This window comes from Epinephelus moara, chromosome 8, assembly GCF_006386435.1.
Source record: "Epinephelus moara isolate mb chromosome 8, YSFRI_EMoa_1.0, whole genome shotgun sequence".
In the NCBI taxonomy this organism is placed as follows: Eukaryota; Metazoa; Chordata; class Actinopteri; order Perciformes; family Serranidae; genus Epinephelus; species Epinephelus moara.
The window spans coordinates 17805029-17825140 of NC_065513.1; the positions used below are offsets into that span (position 1 = coordinate 17805029).

The 20112-nt window shown below is 42.4% G+C and overlaps 1 protein-coding gene across 1 annotated transcript in view; it reads left to right on the forward strand.

Moving 5' to 3' along the window:
• fam172a (family with sequence similarity 172 member A) overlaps window positions 1–20112 on the forward strand; it is a 178175-nt gene that overhangs the window by 23592 nt on the left and 134471 nt on the right. The window contains exons 5-6 of the mRNA XM_050050421.1: window positions 5611–5676; window positions 7246–7437. Coding sequence (XP_049906378.1) covers window positions 5611–5676; window positions 7246–7437 — 258 coding nt within the window. The remainder of the gene's footprint in view (window positions 1–5610; window positions 5677–7245; window positions 7438–20112) is intronic.

The window sequence follows — 20112 nt, forward strand, 5'->3', positions numbered from 1 at the left end:
TTCATCAGCCCCAGTAGGTGTTGGAAATGTCCCCAATTACATAATGCAAACTGGACGCCTCACAAGGCCTTAAAACTGCTCTGTAACTATGACTTCTGATAAGGGATGTCCAAATCAAGGTTTTTTTTTTGTCCCTGATGCCACTCTGAGTCATTTAATGTCAAGTATCTGCAAATACTGACTCCAGATACCAATACAGCTGCACAATGCACACTTCAAGTACTTAGAAGTTATTGAAATCAATCCTATGTAGCTATAGTCTACGCCTATGATGTTTTACAAATTAAAATATAAAATAACAAACTCTTTAATCTTGAATCTTTTTGGCCTTGTCTCAAGGGAATTTCCCTCTCCTTTTAAGAGAGTATTGTCCAGTGTGTGTTGCTTGAATACATTCTTGCATGAGTCCGCCTACCTGAATAAACTGTATTTCACTGAGTGTTTATTTTCGTTCTTGTACAGCTGTTGTGCGGATTAGGCTACAATAATAGATTACTCTTATTGGCTTTTTGCTCATGGGGTTTTGGTTGCACTTGCAGTGGTGTGGTGAGAGTGGTTGTCATTAGTTCAGCACCGTTGTCTGGCTCTCCTCCTAGCAGGGTGGTGAAACACCATGTGCCATGAACGGGAGCAAAATGCAAGAGACCAATACTGAGCAAAAATGACGCAAGTGCTCATAACTTCGGTGAAAAACATAAAAGAGTTTCATACTGCATTTTGGTGTTTTGCCGTGGGAGAGGCTCAGCCACTGCTCTTACACACATGGGAGCTCAGCGGACTGGAGGACAGACAGACAGAGAAGAGTTGAGAGAGTGCTTCACAAGTAAAAACATGGGCTGACATGGAACAATTTAGCTGGTCTGGATCAGATAAAAAACACCTTGATTGGGCCTGATACTGATTTATCAGATCGGTTTGGGACATCCCAACTAGTGTGTTTTCACAATTATTATATTATTTAATTCTTTTATTTTTATGTTTATTTTCATTTATAAATTGATTGTATATTTCACAATGACTGGCATTAATTTGGTCTTAAAGAGGCTTTAATCTGCCTCGATGAAACTCGATTACATCAGGTCATGTTTCACGATCATCTCAGAGGGCAGGTTTCAGATCATTGCTCTCTCTTCCTCCTCTGTAATTACTCCAGATTCTCCATTGCCATTGACCATCCCAACCTTTTCCCTCCCTGCCTCCTTCTTATCATCCTCTGATCCTATCCTCCTGTTCTTTTCATATTCTGTATTCCCTTACTCCTGTTTCTCATCTCCTCATCTTCCCCACCTGTCTTCCTGTCCTGGCTCTCTTCCTCCTCACGTTTGGTTCTGTGCGTGCCTGGGAAAGATCATCTCCTCATCGCCTTGGGTGCGGTCAGCCAAACCAGGCGTGACTGTTGCAATCAGTGCGAGAACACACACACACACACACACACACACACACACACATATGCACATGAACTGATACATGTGCACACATCATGTGGGAGGTCTCTCTCTGTAGTTAGTTTAAAAACATATCGACTTGCAGCCACAATGGTCTTCATTAAGACATTGGCTTGCTGTGTGAGTGATGGTGATGAAGAGATTGTTATGGGGATGACCAGAGGTTCGCAAGGAGTTGATGTCACAGCCCACCCAGTTAAAGGCCTCTTATCGAGGACACATACTGTACTATTCTCTCCCCACCCATCCCTCCTTCCAGCGCTCCTTCTCCTCTCAGCTGTTCGCTGCAGTGGGAGCTGGCACAAACTTCTGGCTCCTGGGGATTACTTCTCCATGTCTCCCTTCTTGTCTTCTTTCTTTCCTCCCACTGAGCCCTCCTCTAAGTCCCTTCCTTCCTCCCTGATCCTGCTCCTCTTGCTTCATCGCCACAATGCTTCCTCTACACAAACAAACCACAGACACAGAGGTGACCTCAGCCGCACAAGGTCTGTTTCAGACTCTCCCACGACCGCTCTCACGGTCATGTAGAAAGCTCACTGTTGTTCCAAGGATGCATCATCACTCTGCTGTCTTAGCCGACAATTGAAACCCCACTTTTAACCGTTTTCACTGTTTTACATTATTGAAGGCTGACACTCTCTCTCACAAGTGGAGTGAGGTTTACAATGGTTAACAGTGTTCTGTAAACTGTCACTCATGGCCACTGCTCTGTTTTTTTGGAGGTCAAAATTGTACAGTCTGGAACTTCAGTCGCCACTCTTTATGATATATAGAGATTCTAAGCTTACATTGACATTTCAGATAATGTTGGACCCACATCTTGTCAGCCTGAATGATATTACATATTTGTTGCAGATAAGAAGGACGTTGTAAGCATGTGTATGGCCATGAAACCTATTGATTTGAATTGATTTAGGTTGCTTTTATCTCTCTCTCTCTCTCTCTCTCTCTCTCTCTCTCTCTCTCTCTCTCTCTCTCTCTGTCTCTCTCTCTCTCTCTCTCTCTCTGGCTCTGTCTCCTCTCTCACCACCCTCCCTTCCCTTCTCTTTGTGTGCCTTAATATTATTTGCCAAATACACTCCTCATGCTTCTCCTACCGTCCGATGCCGACAATGCAGGCACTCAGCGTTGCTTCCTGCAGGCATTTCATTAAAGCACTAATAACACATTGGTAATTAGGTGACAAAGAGGCTTTTCTTATTGTACTGATCAGCTGCTGAGACGTAGTCCTTAGAGGCCCACACAGAAGGAGGCTGGCTGTGTGTGTGCGCGCGCGCACGTTTATGTGTGTATGTCTGTGTTGTTGCTGAGTTTCTGAGATGTATGCATCTGCTCTGGGTGTATCCGTTTTTTTTGTTCTGTTATTTTTTATGTTTTTATTTTTTTTTTAAAAGAGTATTTTGATCCAGTGGAATGCTGGTGCTGTCCCTATTTCAACTCTTACTTTTGATCTTGTTTACTGAAAAGTTAATCTGGCTGCAGCTTTCATTACGAACTAAAGCATACAGATGACCACACAGCCTGTATACAAGATATATATTAGATTCTTATTTATGATCTACAGTATTGTTTTATCAGGGGGAATGCATTTACGCTGTGAAACTTGCATTCTTTCCACTTTTTTCCCCCTTCTCTTGTTCCCTATTAGTCTCTTTCCTTATTCTATATCAGATGGTTCTCGAGCCACCTGAGGCACTGAACAAATAACATAGTGCAAATGAAATTTCCTGTGAGGCTTATTGATGTCATTAAACACTAGCATACTGAGGCCCGGAATCATTTTAGTCTTCATCAGACCGCCTGACATTTTAGTGAATTAGCTGTTGGGAGGTTTGGTGGGTTGGGGTGAGGTGGGGTTGTTTTAGCTCCTCTAGCATTTCCCCCCCCCTTCACAGGGTCAAATGGTAGAATCGATCATCTCATTTGGTCCGTCTGCTGGCCTTTGATTGGCTGTCATAAGGCCAATATGTGTCTGCTGCGTAATGTTATTCTTGCATGTTGTTCTTTTAAGCAGTAAATCAAGTTAGCATTGAGTTTTTTCGGCATAAAAGAGCATGGCAATATTGTGATTATCATGAGAATTCACGTTTACCTTAAAAGCAAACAACCCCCCTTTTTTTCCCCGAGTAGTCTTAAGTTGCATTTGACCTTTTGTTGTCTTTTTCTCTGTGTCAAAATGCCAATTCGTGCCATTTAAAAAGTGTTTGGGAATTTGGAACATGTAATTTAGGGATATGCATAATTCCATTGTCCCCCAGTTGACATTTCAGAGCGTGGTTTAAAAAAAAAGAAAAACATTTTGTTTAATGTATGCCAAAAATTACAAAAGCTAAGCAGATCAGGGCCCAAAAGAATCTTTTTTTCATATTTTGTTACAAATCCTTACATTTTTGTACGAGTCACGTCAGCAGTGAGTTTCACTTCTCCTAGGAACTTGGAGAAATGTCATGTGATTTAAACTGGGTCCCCAATCAATCAGTAAAGCAACATGCCAGCTGTTTTCTGAGAAAAACAAAGTTTCTTCACAAATTCAAAGTAACACAGCATGACTAGTTCATTTATTTTGTGGGTGAAATATTCCTTTAACAATGTAGTCATATCACATAATCATTACTTCCCTGCGTTACATTACAGATGTAGTTATTTTAACCCAAATTATGACAAAACCTAACCAACTACCAAGTAGTTTGGGTGACAAAACCTATGTTTCCTGTAAAAATGGAAGTTTATTTTGAAAAGATACTCTGAATTTAAGCAGCAGAAATTGAAAGGCCATCCCTGAACATCCAAAACTGAGGCTAGAGGGGTACCTAGAGCGTCATAGTTGAAGCATAGGGCTGCTGACCATTTGTATTTGACGAGTTTGAAGTGAGTACAGGTTGTTATTGTCATGTAGCTGTAGTACTATTCTGTTCTACATACTGTAGCCAGAGCAAGTTTGCTTTTGATTAGCTCCAAAAACACAGTAGTGGCTTGTGAATGTCTCTGGTTTGTACTCAAGACTGCATATTTTTGTACAGTTTTGCGGAGCTTTATATCAACATTTAAAAGAAATCTGTTATTAGCCCTATTCCAAACATTGCATTTTTTTGGGGGGGTCCAGATGTCTTTAATGACCCATCCGTATTATTTAATGTGTAAATGACCTGTTATTAATCAATCTCAGTACAGTTTCCCCTCCTTTCCACACATTCATGAGATCTGAGCGTCATGCCACTCTGTGCAGTGAGACTGAAGGTCTCTGGTTAATCCTTGTTTGTGTTTGGGGTCAGCCAGTTGGTCAGTCTCGGCTTTATAGCTGTGGCGCCACTGCGGACCTTTGGTTTCCTGAATTGGTAAGCCTGATTCTTCAAAAGCTAACCAAAGTGAGACTTCACTGCAAAGCAGGACAGCATGTTGCTCAGCTCCCCCTGTGGTCCACCCGCCCGTGGTTGTATTGGTATGACATGAACAGGACAGGGAGTCTGTCATCGCACGTGTTTGTGAAACATCATCAGAGCGGCAATAGCTCCAACACAGTTCACTGCCAGCAGCCGTGTGCCCTGTCATCTGTTATCACCCCTCCTATGTCTTTCTCTCACAACTGATCAAAGATCGAAATCTGCTCCACAAAGCGCCCCTCTCTGTTCTCAGCTGAGCAGGACGTGGGGAGAAAGAAAAGAAGGAAAGAAGAAATAAGGAAAATGGAAAAGAAAGTTGTTAATGTCACTGAACCATGAAAGGCTTGGCCTGGGGTTGGAATGATTCGGTATACAAGGTTCTTTAGTGCTGTGGCTGCGGGGATAAACATAACTTACATCAGCCCTTCGCTTGTACAGGAGATTTCCTCTCCTGGCACTTACAACCTCAACACTCTAACTGCACTGTGATTCACACGCACGTCGCACACAGTACGATCCAGACCCTTTCAAGTAGCTCATGTACACACACATATACACACACACACACACACCAGAGGGCAAACTAGGGTTTTGAATAGTATTTTTTATTCTGTTTGCAAGCATGACAGTGGTTGCTATTACTTGTTCACACATACACGCAGAGTTTACTTGGCTTTTGTTGGATGGATTTGTATCAACAGCAATATGAATATATTAATTGCATTAGAGTGTATTGTTAATGTTTGATTGCATGTGTGTTCTGTGTGTGTTTTTTCTCTCTCCAGATCATCACTCAGTATGTTTATGAGCTGTTGGAGAAAAAGTGCAACATGACTAAAGCAATCCTGCCAGTAAGTACCCAGAGTGAAAAGAGGCATTTTTCTCTTTGATTTATGCCCTTGAAGATTAAAGGGAGCATTAAATATGAAAATTGACGTAAATGCTCAGGCTTCAGAGTGTGATTATGATATTGAGTGTCCTGTTTAAAAAAAATAAAGAAAGGGGGATTGTGAGGCGTCAGCTCTCCTCATTCTCTATCAGTCTTTGTCTTTCTCTTTCTATCTCACTCACTTTCTCTCTTACTCCCTCTCTTTCTTGTACCCCCTCCTTTGCCCGCATCCTTTGTGCAAAAGTGTCTCCTCAACAAATTAACTGTATTGTGACGTGTCATTTCAAAGGCGCAGAGGCGCAGCATGCTGATGCTTAATCTGTTTTGCATTCATTTGCGCTGAAGGGGACTTTCTACTCTGCCATCATGGAGTTATTCTCTGCCCAGCTCATCCAGGCTCAGAGCACACACTTGATCCCTTTTATTTGTTGTTGGAAGCATGTTTGTCTCTTTTTGCCCCCCTTTACCCCTCCATCCCTGCTCTTTTGCTGTTTATAAAAGTTGGGATCATTTTTCAGGCTGCGTTTATAGGGATGTTAGGCAGCGCTGGTGTTTAGAAGCATAGCAGAGTTAGCTCCAGCTCTAACAGTGTCCATAAATCACCTAGCCAGGGACTCAGCGCCTTTCATTAGCCCCCATACACTTTTACTGGTTTATCTGCCTGGCCTATTTATCTCATTATTCCTCTGGAAAATTGCTCTGTTCTGCTTTTCTGCCGCCCACCCGCCTGCGTGTATACGGCATGTGTGTGTATGTGTATTTGTGTATTAGTGGTGGGTCCGTCCACCTGCGTGGCATTGAACTTGTGACCACAGATTTTAAGAAGATTAACCACAGCCAAGTATAGGGAGAGGGAATGAGGGAGCACAAGAGAATAAAGGGTAAGATTTTCTCCCCCACTCGGCTCTCTTTGTCTGCTTGGATTAAGTTTTTGCAGCTGCCACCCATGGCTTTTATGGACAGTGTTTGTCTCCTTAGAGATTCTTCCAGGCATACTTGGGAGGGATGCAAAGACGCATGGGATGTGGACAGAGTGCATGCACGCACACAAACACTCACTAACTCGCTTAGCCTCTCTTTCTGTCTCTATTACTTTCTGCCTCAGTTTTAATCACACAAAGGCTGTTTTCTAATCATGATTATTGATGATTAGTGTACTGATGCATGTGAGCTTTTTTAATTACAAAGGCCACAGAGGAGAAGACTGTTTCTCCTCAAACTTCTACATGTTACATAAGAAAATTTCTCTCTTCATATTCATTATCAGGCGATTCTTTGAAGCAGCGCAAATCACAATTTGATCTTTTGCATTTGCTGATGTTGCATGGAAACATCAAAGATTTATTTTGATTGAGTTAACTGTCCCAAAAGTCTATGAATTCACATCAAAAACATGTAGAGCAGTTTCAAAAACAAATAAACATCCTTGGGAAAGTCGAAATTTTTCTATATATAAGAGATTTGGGGATTTGACTGCAAAAATAATGTCCTTAAGTGACATGTGGTAACCTGTGTTTTCCTGAACGTTCAGGTGGATGCTACAGACGATGAACCCACCAGTTTTATCTACCTGAGCCCAGATGCCTTGTCCAACCCGTCTAAGCTGCTGGTGCTGATCCAGGGCAGTGGCGTGGTGCGGGCCGGTCAGTGGGCCCGCAGACTCATCATCAACCAGGACCTGGAGTCAGGGACACAGATCCCCTTCATCACCAGAGCCATGGAGGTAGGGGGACACAACAAAAGGAGTTCAAGCTATTCTGTCGGATGTTGAACTGATTTTCTGATCTTTGATCCAAGATGTTCTGTTTTGATGTTTCACCAAGAGGGATGGGTGGGCTGAGTGCACTGAGGACACTGCACGTAAGATGTTTGTAAGATTTATTGTGCACCTAGTTCTAAATACTTTACCTTCTCTACTTTTTTATGCCTCCATGCCGGGGATAGCCATAGTACGAGGCATCATGTTTTTGGGTTGTCCATTCGTCCCATTCTTGTGAACATGATATCTCAAGAACGCCTTGAGGGACTTTCTTCTAATTTGGCACAAATGTCCACTTGAACTCAGTGATGAAGAAATTTGATTTTGTTGCTCAAAGGTCAAAGGTCACTGTGACCTTGTCCTTGTCTCATTCTAGTAAATGTGATATCTCAAGAACACTTTGAGTAAATTTCCTCAGATTTGACACAAACGTCCACTTGGACTTAATGATGAACTGATCACATTTTGGTGGTGAAAGCTAAAGGTCACTGTGACCTCATATATATATCAAAAGTTTGTATGCTAAACATGACAAAAGCTCACAAAATGTCTGATAGGATGAAACGATGAAGCAAAGCAATTTATATCCAGAAGGTCAAGATCCTCTGGGCTACCGCGTTGAAGATGTGTGTGAAGCATCTATGTTTTATAATAAGTAGCTTCTTTACAGTAATATCCATATTTGAAGCACTGTCAACTGCCATGGCTACATTTGGGTCTGGGCGCACATGGATGTAAACCGTGACTGCAACTTGACTGGTTTGCGGAGGCACACAACCACAAGGGGGTAATTCTAGTTTTTCTTATAATTCTTCCCTTTGCATGGATTATAAATTGTAACATATCTTTGGTATGTAGATTTGTATGGGTCTGTGAGTGAGAAGGTCAAGCGCTGTGTTCATCTTGTGGTCGTTGGTACCAGCACTACCACAGTGGTTAGCCTGATGGGCTCTTGGTGTGACACACTGTTTATTTGAAAAGCAGGCTTGAATATTTGGGGCTTTGGAAGGCGCTGTGGCACAGTCAGAAGCAGAGTGTCGTGGTATTTTGTTTTCTTGTATTTGAATGAAGGTTTGAATTGTGATTGTGGGTAATTTGTTGTTGCTTTCATAGGTCAGACTCTGGATGTACAACATCGACTTAATTCAGTTGGACATCCTTGTAAAGTTTACACAAGTGTGGAGTACAAGGAAACTTTGTCATGAGGTCGTATGAGAAATTATATGATTCTGAACAGTTTCTGTGCTCCACAGCATCTTGTAATCACAGAGGCAAATAATAACAAGCATACATTCATTAACAGATGTAAATATAGACTCTTAAATGATAATATTATTGTACAGTCCTCAACCCATAATTAAGGCTTATATTGCTGTTGTTAGTGAAATGAAGCATATTCTTCAACATTATCATCATTATACAATCTCTTATCATGCATGATTCCTATATAGTCCTGTGTTGTCATGGGTGACTGAGCTGAAAGAGAAGAAGATATAATGTAATGTAAAATATATATTAGTTTTTCTTTCCCCACCATATGATCACACACGAGTGTATACATCTGTGTGTCAGCAAGCAAAAGGTGGCTCTGCCTGTCTTATTATTTTCAGCCCCATCTCTGTGCTCATTTGTCAGCCTGGCCACGACTACCTGTGTAATTTCATCGGCCCGCTGTTCAAATTGACTTAGGGGAGATTCTGCTCTCCCTCTCCCCTTGTTCCCTTGTTTCGTCCATCTGAATGCCATAAAGACTTTCACTGCTGTGTAAAGCCCGCTCCTGCTGTGTACAACAACGGGAGAGGTTTGGGTTGCGTGCGCGTGTGCCCACGTGTGTGCTAACAGATGATTCGGCTACCCCGAGACTGTCTTTGTATTACAGTTACCCCGGCTGGTAGTGCAGTTGGAGAAGGCAGCGGTTGTGCTGCAGAAAGCCAAAGTGACAGCTTAGATATAGAGAACACGGTGTGTGTAGTGCGAGTGTTGCTCATTCATCATAGTAAACAAGAAATCGTGTTCTTACACCCTGACAAATCATCATCCAGGCATTTACCACACACAGGCCATGTACTCTGTGCGTGCACTGGCAAGACAGGCGCACACATTTACAGTCAATTCATGCTGTCTGCATCTGTTCTGGGCATGTTTGTGGTTTATTATGTCATACCATGAAATTTGTGTGGATGCATTTTTTAAGTGCATGTACAGAAGTTACGCCTATTATACAGACTGAAGAGAGAAGCTGATTTAGTGATTCAGCACTAATATAAACAGATATAAAAGAGAGGAGACAGCTCTGTGACACAGCAAATACAGACTGCAAAATCCACAGTCAGTACAAGTTAGTGAATAGACCACCTCAAGGACCAGCATCTAACATTGATACAATGTCAGTGCAAAAAGCCTCAGCCCTAATGTGGCATTTGCAGGTAATAATTTGCTTGTTTCCCTCTCAGTCTAACACACCATTGGCTGAGTTTGATGATCGGTTCCAGATCATGTAGAGAGGGATGAGCTTACCAGTGAAATCATCAGTTTAGCCAGTAGGACTGGGGCGAGCTGCTTTGTCAGCATGCAGGTTGCACTTGAGCCATAATAGCTAGAAAATATGTATACTTTGTGAGCTAGGTAAGCTGTTATTTTGTGTTGACGCTACGAGCAACATAGCAACAGGCTTAAAGTTATTTTCAATGGAAGCCAGTGACATGAAGCTACAAATACCCGACACTGGGTGTGATGCACAACAAATCAAAGCTGAGCTGGCCATAACTTTTTTTCAGTGCTCCAATGACACGGTAAAGCGTCAACCAGTCATATGTTTTTTTCTAGCTGTGGTTTTGTGTTGTTTAGGTTAGTAAGATGTTGCTACGCTAGCTTTCTTTGCATTGTAGTGCATAAAGGGATGCAGTTGGGTAGTGAAATGTGACACTAAAATTGGGCTCAGACATTAATAAATGATATATTTTTGACCAAATAGCAGACAAACACAAGCTTCTGACGAAATAACTACGTGAATGAGCACTTGAGCAACACTTAGCTTGACACACTTCTGTGTTGTTGCTTGTAGTGCCAACACAGCAATACTTACAGTTTTCAATACTTGCAGTTTTCAGGTGATTTGCCAAGCTTGTTGTTGATTTGTGACATACCAGTTTCCCTTTGCTTATCTGGCACTCAACTTTCAGGGGATCAGCTTCACACGTTTTGACACTATTTAAGATGCTCAGCCTTTTAGACAACTTGCTAGCGTATCTGTAAGCCTGTCACATGTGTTCAAACTGTCACAGTTGCAGCACTGGTGGATTGTTAGTGACTGGGTTAGATGAGAGCGAGACAAAACTGTGACTGAATTTAAATGTTCTTGTCTGAGAATAACTAAAATAATTAATGCTGCTGCATATTGAATAATGCTAGATAACTGTTTATTTAATTTATGAGCTATTTGGGATGTTCTGGGGTCATGCTCTAAATTTGAATACTGATTTTGACATTGATTACCACAGCAGCAATCAGTGCTACGAAGCTTCGAAGCATTCAGGTCAGCTTTACTAGTCAGCCCTATAAAACAATGAAAATTAAAATGGTAAGCCAACATATATCATGTAACTTTCCATATTTCTATTAGCGTAGTTATTTTGGCTGGTTTGTATCATGTGTTTGACATGTAATTGCCATAGGTTTCTGATGTTTGATGATCAGTAACACATTCTTTAAGTCGTATACTTGCACAAGCTGCTAATTCATCACTCTGACAGAGAAATCCAATCTTGCTTTTTAAAGATACTGTCTTCTACCTGCAATACAGCACTAAGACAAACATGCACGGCAGCATGGCATGAGTTATGCATTCATTTAAATGTATCGCCAAAGTAAATGTTGACAGTGAGTGCCTGACTGGTCAGCCAAGTGGGTAGCTGACATCCAGCACATTATCTTTAATCTCCTTGTAGAAAGAAAGGTGCAGCAGAAATGGTGATGACTAGGTGAGGTCTGGCTACCTTGCGAAGAACTGGAAAGACACGGCTGATATCCAGCAGTGTGGAATTAGTCGTAGTCGTCAAGTTTGGTACAGAAGGTATTTGTAAATTTTTCATTATAACAGTCCGATGCTGTTGGACTGTGTAAGAGCAACTCTGGCACCACGACAATTACACTTTATTTCTGATTTACAAATTTCGTTAAGTGGAGTTGTGGGTCAAATGTTGACATTTTGAGTGTACTTTATATTATATTTAAATTAGGCTCTATTTTCCCCAAATGTTTCGTGGCAAGAATGCGTTGCCTCGAGTGCAGCTCATGTGAAGTTACTCATGGGAAGTTGATTGGAAATTCAAAGCCTGCAGCAAAGGGTCAACTGGAGTGCGTTCGGCAAATATGGGGGGGAGCTTGTGGCTTTGCAAAACACATGAGCTAGCACACACACATACACAGATAAAACAGTTCATTTGACTCCCTGCTAATGTAGTGTGTATGTGTGTTTGCATGCACACGCAGTACACTTGTATGGTGTGTATGGGCTTGCAAATACCTGCACTAAAGCACCACTCTAAAATTCTTAGCCATGTTCCTGGGAACTTCGAGTCAGCCTTTCCACTCTTCCGATGGGAAAAATAGCTGATTGCACTAGTTAATCAGGCCCTCTGCGCAACACACATGCACACACACACGACACACATGCGCACACACATAAACAATCGCAGGGTGAATCTCGGGGCAGCCTTTCTCCTACACACCACACCCAATCGCCTGCCTTTTCCTCCCATATCCACCATACTTCCTACAGATATGAAAGTCTTTGTCATGTTGCTATATAATGATGACGCATAAGTAAGATGGCACAATGTACTGTTAAAAATAAGTCTAAAATATGCACGCACAGATCAGTGGGGTAGCGGAAGTTTATGGGGTCGATGGGTTACTGGGGAGATGCTTGTATGCTCTCCAATGTATTCCAAGGGCTTTTTAGCCGATAGGTTGGCGTACTATAAACAGTCAGATAAAGAAGTGGGTATACCACATATACCTGTGTATACCCTCCAGTAGACCACTGTCAGATATGTGCACACAGAGAAATCATACACACACACACAGACACACAGAGACAGAAATGCATCTCATGGGGCAGAGGGTGCACTTGTGGCATTTGGCACAGTGTGCACAGTGACACCAGGTTAAGGGGAATCTTTGTGCTGTGTTTGCAGATCTCATGCATGTTGTTGTTATGCGTACGTGTGTGTGTGTGTGCACATGGAAGTGGTGCTATTCCCATAGCCTAGAGGTAGAATGACAGGTGAGAGGAGGATGCTCCAGCAACAACCAGAGAGTGGGGGGAAAGGGGGGGTGGGTTGAGGGGATTGCTGAGAGGGAGAGGGGTTATGATTGGTTGGGAGAGGACAGAAGAGGGAAAGAAGGAGAGGGGTACAGAGAGGATTGAAGCAGGAAGAGAGAAATGAGAGGAGGACGAGGGAGTGACTGCAAATGGGGTGGGACTGGCAGAGGAGAGACGGGAGTATAGAGAAAGAGAGAGAGAGTAGGCAGAAGGCAGGCATCTGACAGCTCCACTACTGGGAGAGGGCCTCTTAATGACAGCTTATTCCTTCATGATTTCAATTCCTGACAGTCGACAGGTCTGCTTGTTGCATCATGGCAGCTGTATCATTACCTTCTGGCCCTGTCACTGCTCTGCATCCTGAGACTGAGATGGTGGAGGTGGAGGGTGGGCGCCATGGGGTTTGGAGGGGATGGGGGGATGGGAAAGAGAGAAAAAGAGAGTGTGTGAGAGAGAGAGATTGTGAGGGTACCGTCATAATAATTGAGGAAAGAGGGACTATTGAAAGGCGGGATCATTAGTTGTTGGAGTTAAGAGTAGGACTGTCGACTTGTGTAAGTTTGCATCTAAACTGAAAGAAAACACACACATGCTGTTGTGAGGTTGAAGTTCTTCTTTATTACTTATATAGTCCTGACACAACATAGTTGAGGAGCAAAAAGCCAAAACTGTGTGTGACTTCTTTTCTTTTTCTTCACTTTACATCACTTCTAAACCTTTCTCCCTTGACTTCTCCTTCAGTTTCCATCCTCCAGGTTTTGCACACGTTACTTATCGGCTACTATGTGGTTAGAAAAACTATCTTTCAAAATACCTTGAATTCATTTCAGGTGAAAATCTCACTTTTTGTCAGCTATACACATGATTTCTGTAGAAGTTCAGTCAGTGGTGAAGTTTAGCGTCATTTCATTGTTTAGAATTTAATATGTACAAATTCATCCACAATATCAAGCTTGACAACAACTTGTTAACTGCGTATACATGTGCACACTCCACACAGTCACACACAAGCCACAAGAATTATACGCTGTCCTCAAGAACTACTTAATTTAATTTGGAAGTTGCAAATACAAAAACAGATCTATACCCCCTCGTAATGCCTCCCCTCCTTCTCACCCTCCTTCTCTCCATCTTGCTCCATCTCTCTCTCCCCCTCTCTCTCGACAGTGAGTCAGGCTCGACACTGGAGACCCACTGGTAAGAAAGAGGGGGTGTGGTGTTTTCAAAAGTGTGTCAAAAGCCTAGGGGTTTGTATCTGCCCAGAATTTCAATGGGAGGCTGAAAGGGGGCAGTGAAGCAGACAAACTCAAACACAGAAATCCTCTTTTAATTTCTGTCATGCTGCCCACCCTCTTTCTTTTCTTTTTCTTTTTCTTTTTTTTTTTTTTTGCTGGATGATGTCCTCTTCAACATCGGCTGCACACTCTGGCATCTGCCTGTTGTGTCATGGCCCTGCGTGCTGTGAGGATATCTCTCTCTCTGTCTCTCCAATCACCATTCTTCCTCCTCCTCCTTTCTCATTAGTTCCTCTAATTCCCCTGGAGCTGTGAGTTAACCTGTTTGTATGTGTGTGTGGGTGTGTGTGCATGTGCGTGTGTAGCCCAGTGATAACATTGTACGTACAGTTTGTGTACAGCCTATCTTGGGGCATCAGGTGGCTACAGAGGCCAGACAGGTATCATTCTGTCCAGCCAGGGAGGTTTAGCCAGAGGACAGTTTGTGCGTGTGTGTGTGTGTGTGTGTGTGTAGGGGTCAAAATATGCACCTTCTTGCCATGGCCTTGTAATAGCAGCCCTGCAAGCAACACACACACACACACACACACACACACACAGCTCCAGGTGCGAAGGTCCCAGCACATCCCGCAGCTCAGATCAATGCACTTGACACCTTCAAAGGCGGGTGTGGGGCCTGGACTTGCTCTGGGGTTAAACCTCTTTTAAATAGCATCCCGCGGGAAGGCAGCTGTCAATAACCCACCATAATTACCGGGGCCAGGCCCGCCAAGGGCTCGGCTGCACAGGCCAAATTAAAAATTGATCAGAGGGAGAGAAAACATTATTTTGTGGTGGTATTCCCTGTCCTAACAGCACTGCTGCTGCCGTATGTGAAATCTCATCAATTGAGGTCCGAGCTAGATATCCAGAGAGCTATTTATCTATCTTTCTGCCCCCCTACGACCAGATGAACAATGGAGTGCTGTCCCTGTTGTAAAAAAAAATATATTTGCATATTAAGTGTCTTTCAGTGTGCGCGTCTGTGTGCATGCAGTAGGTGAGTGTGTGCGTGTGCATACTGTATGAGCATGCAGCTGATTGTTATGTGCTCCAGGTAATCGTACATCATCCCCTATCTGTGTAGTGTGCGTGTGTGTGTGTGTGTGTGTGTGTGTGTGTGTGTGTGTGTGTGTGTGTGTGTGTGTGTGCACACCTTGTAGCAGTATATTGATTGTGGTCTCATTGAGTTTCTCTTGGCAGGGAGCCTTTATTTGTCAGTCAGAGAACGATATGAAGAAGATATGTTCATCCTCAGGCTTCCTCTAGGAAAACACACAGGCTATTGTTTCACAAGACACTGATAAATGAGAACGACAGTTTACACTGGGTTTGAGGTATTTTCTAAACACACACTGTAGGTAAAAGGTCATAGCACATGGTCATTATCATTGTTTCTGTATGTCATTGGCGTAGGACATGTTCTTCACATTCCGCATTAGGCCCTGTTTAAAATAGATTTTCTTTTGGGAGGTCCTGTCATTATCGTAATTACCAGTGGCATCTGTAATTTGCATCAGCTGCAAATCTGCCAGATACATAATTCACATAAGTGTTTAAGGGGGAGCATGCGTTATGATATTTCACATTTGGGCTAAGAGCAGAGATTCAGGGCAAAACATAGCAAATTCTGTAGTGTTAATTAGTGTTGATTGACCTCCATAGACACAGGAAGTGTTGATTTTAACACTTTCAGAGTTACCGTAAATTAACTTTGGCAATGTTACTGTGCAGATATCATTTATTTTGTACAAACTTCCTCTGGATTTACACACATAGCACATGCAAATTGCATTAGAGGATTCCTCCTCTCAAAGTAATCCAATTTGAATAGTGTGACTTTAAACATAGCGCTTCAGATCAGTTGTTCCCAAAGTGGCTGCTGCGAAACCCCGGGGTGCCATTAAAACTGGCCAGGGATGTGGCAAGATTTGTTTCCAATTGTTTCTTTTCTTTTCTTTTGATAGCATTTTATCACACTTTTGTCACAGTAAATAGACCTAAAATAAATGCAGATAATAGATATTTACTACGACAGTCTCAGCTTTAAGGGGTGCATGAGGGTGTTGGTTTGTCACTGGGGCGCCATGGTTTAAAAAAGTTTGGGAACTACTGCTGTAGATCCAAAAAGAGTTCAGATGTCGCAGTTAGTTTATACACACTCAGAGGGAAAAATAAACTTTTACTTTTTGAATGTGCAGTATTTACACACATTTATTTTGTTTTAATTGTACTCTTGACATCATTGTAAATGAGGGCATGCCCATCATATTGCTTGAGATTTAAATAAAGGTTGAATGAAAGGACGTTGAAGTATACTGTATATATACAGTACATAGTTGAAAAAGCTGCTGGAAGTTGTTTGGTGTGTCAGTTTCCAGGCTGCTCATGCCACCATGCTGCTTGGGGAAGGAGAGGACGGCAAAAAAAAACAAGAGGATGAAAAACAAAAGAAAATGAGAGAGGAAGACTTTGATCTAATTGTGAAACATTATTCGGGAGTGTACATTTTTTAGCCCACGTGTGATAATTGACTTTATTTTTTCTCTTGAAATTAACAAATTACACCATCAAAAAGGCTTTGTCTCCATGAGGGTGTGTGTGTGTGTGTGTGTGTGTGTGTGTCTCTATGTGTGTGAGGTGGGTAGTAGGTCATTTGCAGCTGCAGGCTGTGTGTGCGCGTCCCAATGGGAAGGTCTTGTTTAGTCTCTCTTCCAGAGGGCCCCAGGCAGTGTGTGGTGGATACCTCTTCACTCTCTCACTGGGAACACTTCTCTATGGCCAACACACACATACACACGCACATAAATGACATGCACACACGCACAGAAAAATCCTCCACAATCTTTTGCACAATTCGTCAACTTGTGCGACGGAAACGTTTTTTGGTTACAGGTGGGCGTTTGTACCGTATATATTTGAGTCAGCTGATATTACACGCGGACACACACATGCAAAGGCTCCGTCATCCACTTGTAAATTTTACATGTATCCTCCACTGCAGCAGGTTTGCAGAGGTTAAAAGTGCTTAGCTGTGGACGTTCCAGGAGGAAATTGAGTTTTGCGAGAGGCTAGTGGCGAGCAGATAGGTGACCCACCGTGAATTTACACTAGGCTGCAAACACACAGACACCCACTCACACACACAAGCACACACACACACACAATCAGCCACGGAGCATCTCTTAGGGTCAAAGTTGAAACCTGCTGTAAGCTTTCCAGTGCCAGTGTCATGCTCCTGGACTGTGTGCGCCACACTTTGATCGATGAGAGGAAACTCAGTGCTTAAATAGGGGTTACCAGGGTTCTGGGGGGTACACTAGGGTTAGAGGCAAACAACAACAAATCTTTCCGCTAATAGTTTTAGTGCCGACTCTGTGGTTAGAAATGAAAATAGATGCTGGAGGGCTGCTCTGGTTTTCCTGTAGACATTTGAAATGAAGTTTTGGAGACAGATTTTCTTTCATAGTGTTTTATGGTAACAGCATGACGCCATTCAGACATCTAAACAAGCTTTTTATTATTATTTGTCATATACACATGATTAGTAATATGCCATACATTTATTTGAGGCTGCGCTTTTATCTATGTTTACCCGTATGTGCTAGTGTCTTGTAGCTGTCTGCTTTTGTGTTTTCCCTTTCTCTGTATGTGACCAGACGTCGAAGATGGAATCTGTATATGAAGGCTTATCTGTCATTTGAGACTGATATTGTCCTGCATTCGCCGTGGATGTGAAATGTACATTTCAGTACATCAGATCATGTTCAGCGATGGCAGTGTCTCAGCGTTTCAAGATATGTGTGCTTTTGTGTCGGCGCAAAAGAAGACAGACAATGAGGAGAGATGACATCGGTGATCAGATTTGTTCTGCAGCTCTTTTGTCTTCTGCAGCTCAGTGGGTCAGTGGATAACTGTTTGTGTCTGTGTATCTGTGCTACAATAGGCATGAGCATGCATCCTGGGTTGAACTTTAGCACAGAAATGCATTAAATTCACGTGTGTAAGTGATGCCATGTGGATGGTGGACAGCATTGTCAACTATAGACTTCTCCTATGAGGACACAGTTTATAGTACACCTGTGTTTTATTATATTGTCTTTAATTAATAGCAGCAGCTCCAGTTATAGATGCCCACAGAAGGAGTTGATGACAAATACATTAATAAACATTTAAATCTGCTTCTGACATCACAGTGCTTCATAAACCATGTATTCCATATTTATATGCTGTTTTTAAATGCTAAATAGGAGGACCTAAAGTAAATGGCTATTGATATAGACACATGATGATGTGAGGCCCACGTTAATGTCAAGTGGGAAGCACTCTTTTACTTTTCTGCTCAGTATAATGCTACAAAATGCTGAGATCAGGATCTGAACTCCGTCACCACATAGCAACTATACAACACGTGTTTAGATCAGTTATAGTTCATGCATTACTTTTTTTTTTTTCAACGGTTTCATCTGAGTCAACACCAACCTGTGTATCTGGTCTGGTATTATGGTGCTCATGATAGGTGTTATTATCCCGCTGTATGCTGACAGCCTATCCCTTAACCCTCTTAGGAGCACACTATGCCACGCTTGGCTGACTTGTTTGCGCTGATGTCAAGTTTTAGCGGTTAGCAGGCGGTTACCATATGCCACTGTGCTGCTGTCGCCCCCGATGTCAGTCAAACGAATGTCAACCTGAGCTCAGAAACACAGTACGCCACGGCGCACACCCAGAATCACAGCGACAGCAACAAAAACACACACACACACACACACAGTCCCCTCATACACGCATACTGTACACACCCAAATAAACTTGCCATGAAATAAATGTGGGAGTACGAATAAAGGAATCACATCGTGCTTGGGAATGCCATGAGAGGACAGTGTAGGTTGTCACCTGACATGCTCTTTGTCAGCTGACTGAAAGTTGCTGCAACATCTGTAGTGGTCCTTGAAGTGAGTTAAGCCTGTAAAACATAAACATCGTTGTTTCAGAGTCTAATTTTGTTTGCTAATATTCTATCATTGTGATTTACCAAGCAAAAAGTTGACCCATTAATTGATTGAAGTGATTCACTTTATCATGACTTTCCAATAACAGTGGCTCATTAAGTCCACAACTTTAGCACAATTCTAATTTACCGTAGTCCCTATTATAAAAAAACAACAACAATAATTTAATCTCAGTGTGTGGACAACTGAGGTGTTGACTGACGCACATGAACACTGCCATCTGTGTTTGTAACAGTGCACAACAAAGCCAGAGGTGCTGCTGCTGGGCACATAACCCTAGTCTCTGCCTCCAGTGGTGGGTATAGAAATATCATAATTTGTGTCTGATAGATCAGCACATTTGATGATCATATCACCATCAGGATGCTCTGCTGACTGCATCCATCAACTAAAACCTAAACCTCTTTTATCCTTCCTCCCCATCTGATCTCAATGGTCCAAATATTAGAGATGTAGGTGGCATTCACTATCTGTAATTCAGAGTCTGAGGTGGCTGAGCTGCCTAGCAGCTAACGGCGGTAACAGTACAAACAGTGGTGACTATGACAACAGTGCTGACAGAGTTAATGGTGTTAATGTGGGTGTGTATGTGGTGGTGTTATCAGCAGCCATATGAGTGCACCAACATGCACACATGGCAAGACCATCTACCACAACGAAGAACAGGAAAACCGGGAATACAATACACAGAGGGAGCATGATTTCTTTCTCGGCTTAGGATGCAAATGTTTGCTACCATATTGATGTTCTGTATGTTGTTTATAGCACCTTTAAATACATTTCATTTCTATTTTTTTATGCATCTTTGGTGATTGGTGGTTGCATCAGGTTTATAGTCTTAAAACAGAGTTCAGTATTACCTGTTAGGAGCAGTAGTAGATAACTTAGTGGGCAGAAAATCCCACCATCATGTTTCAGCTTTTAAAGGAGATTGTCCTTTGTGCATAAATACACTTTGCTATAAAGGCTAATAGAACAGTTTAAGACATTGAAAGTTTTTTTTTTCCTTTGCTGGCACTGTGTAAAT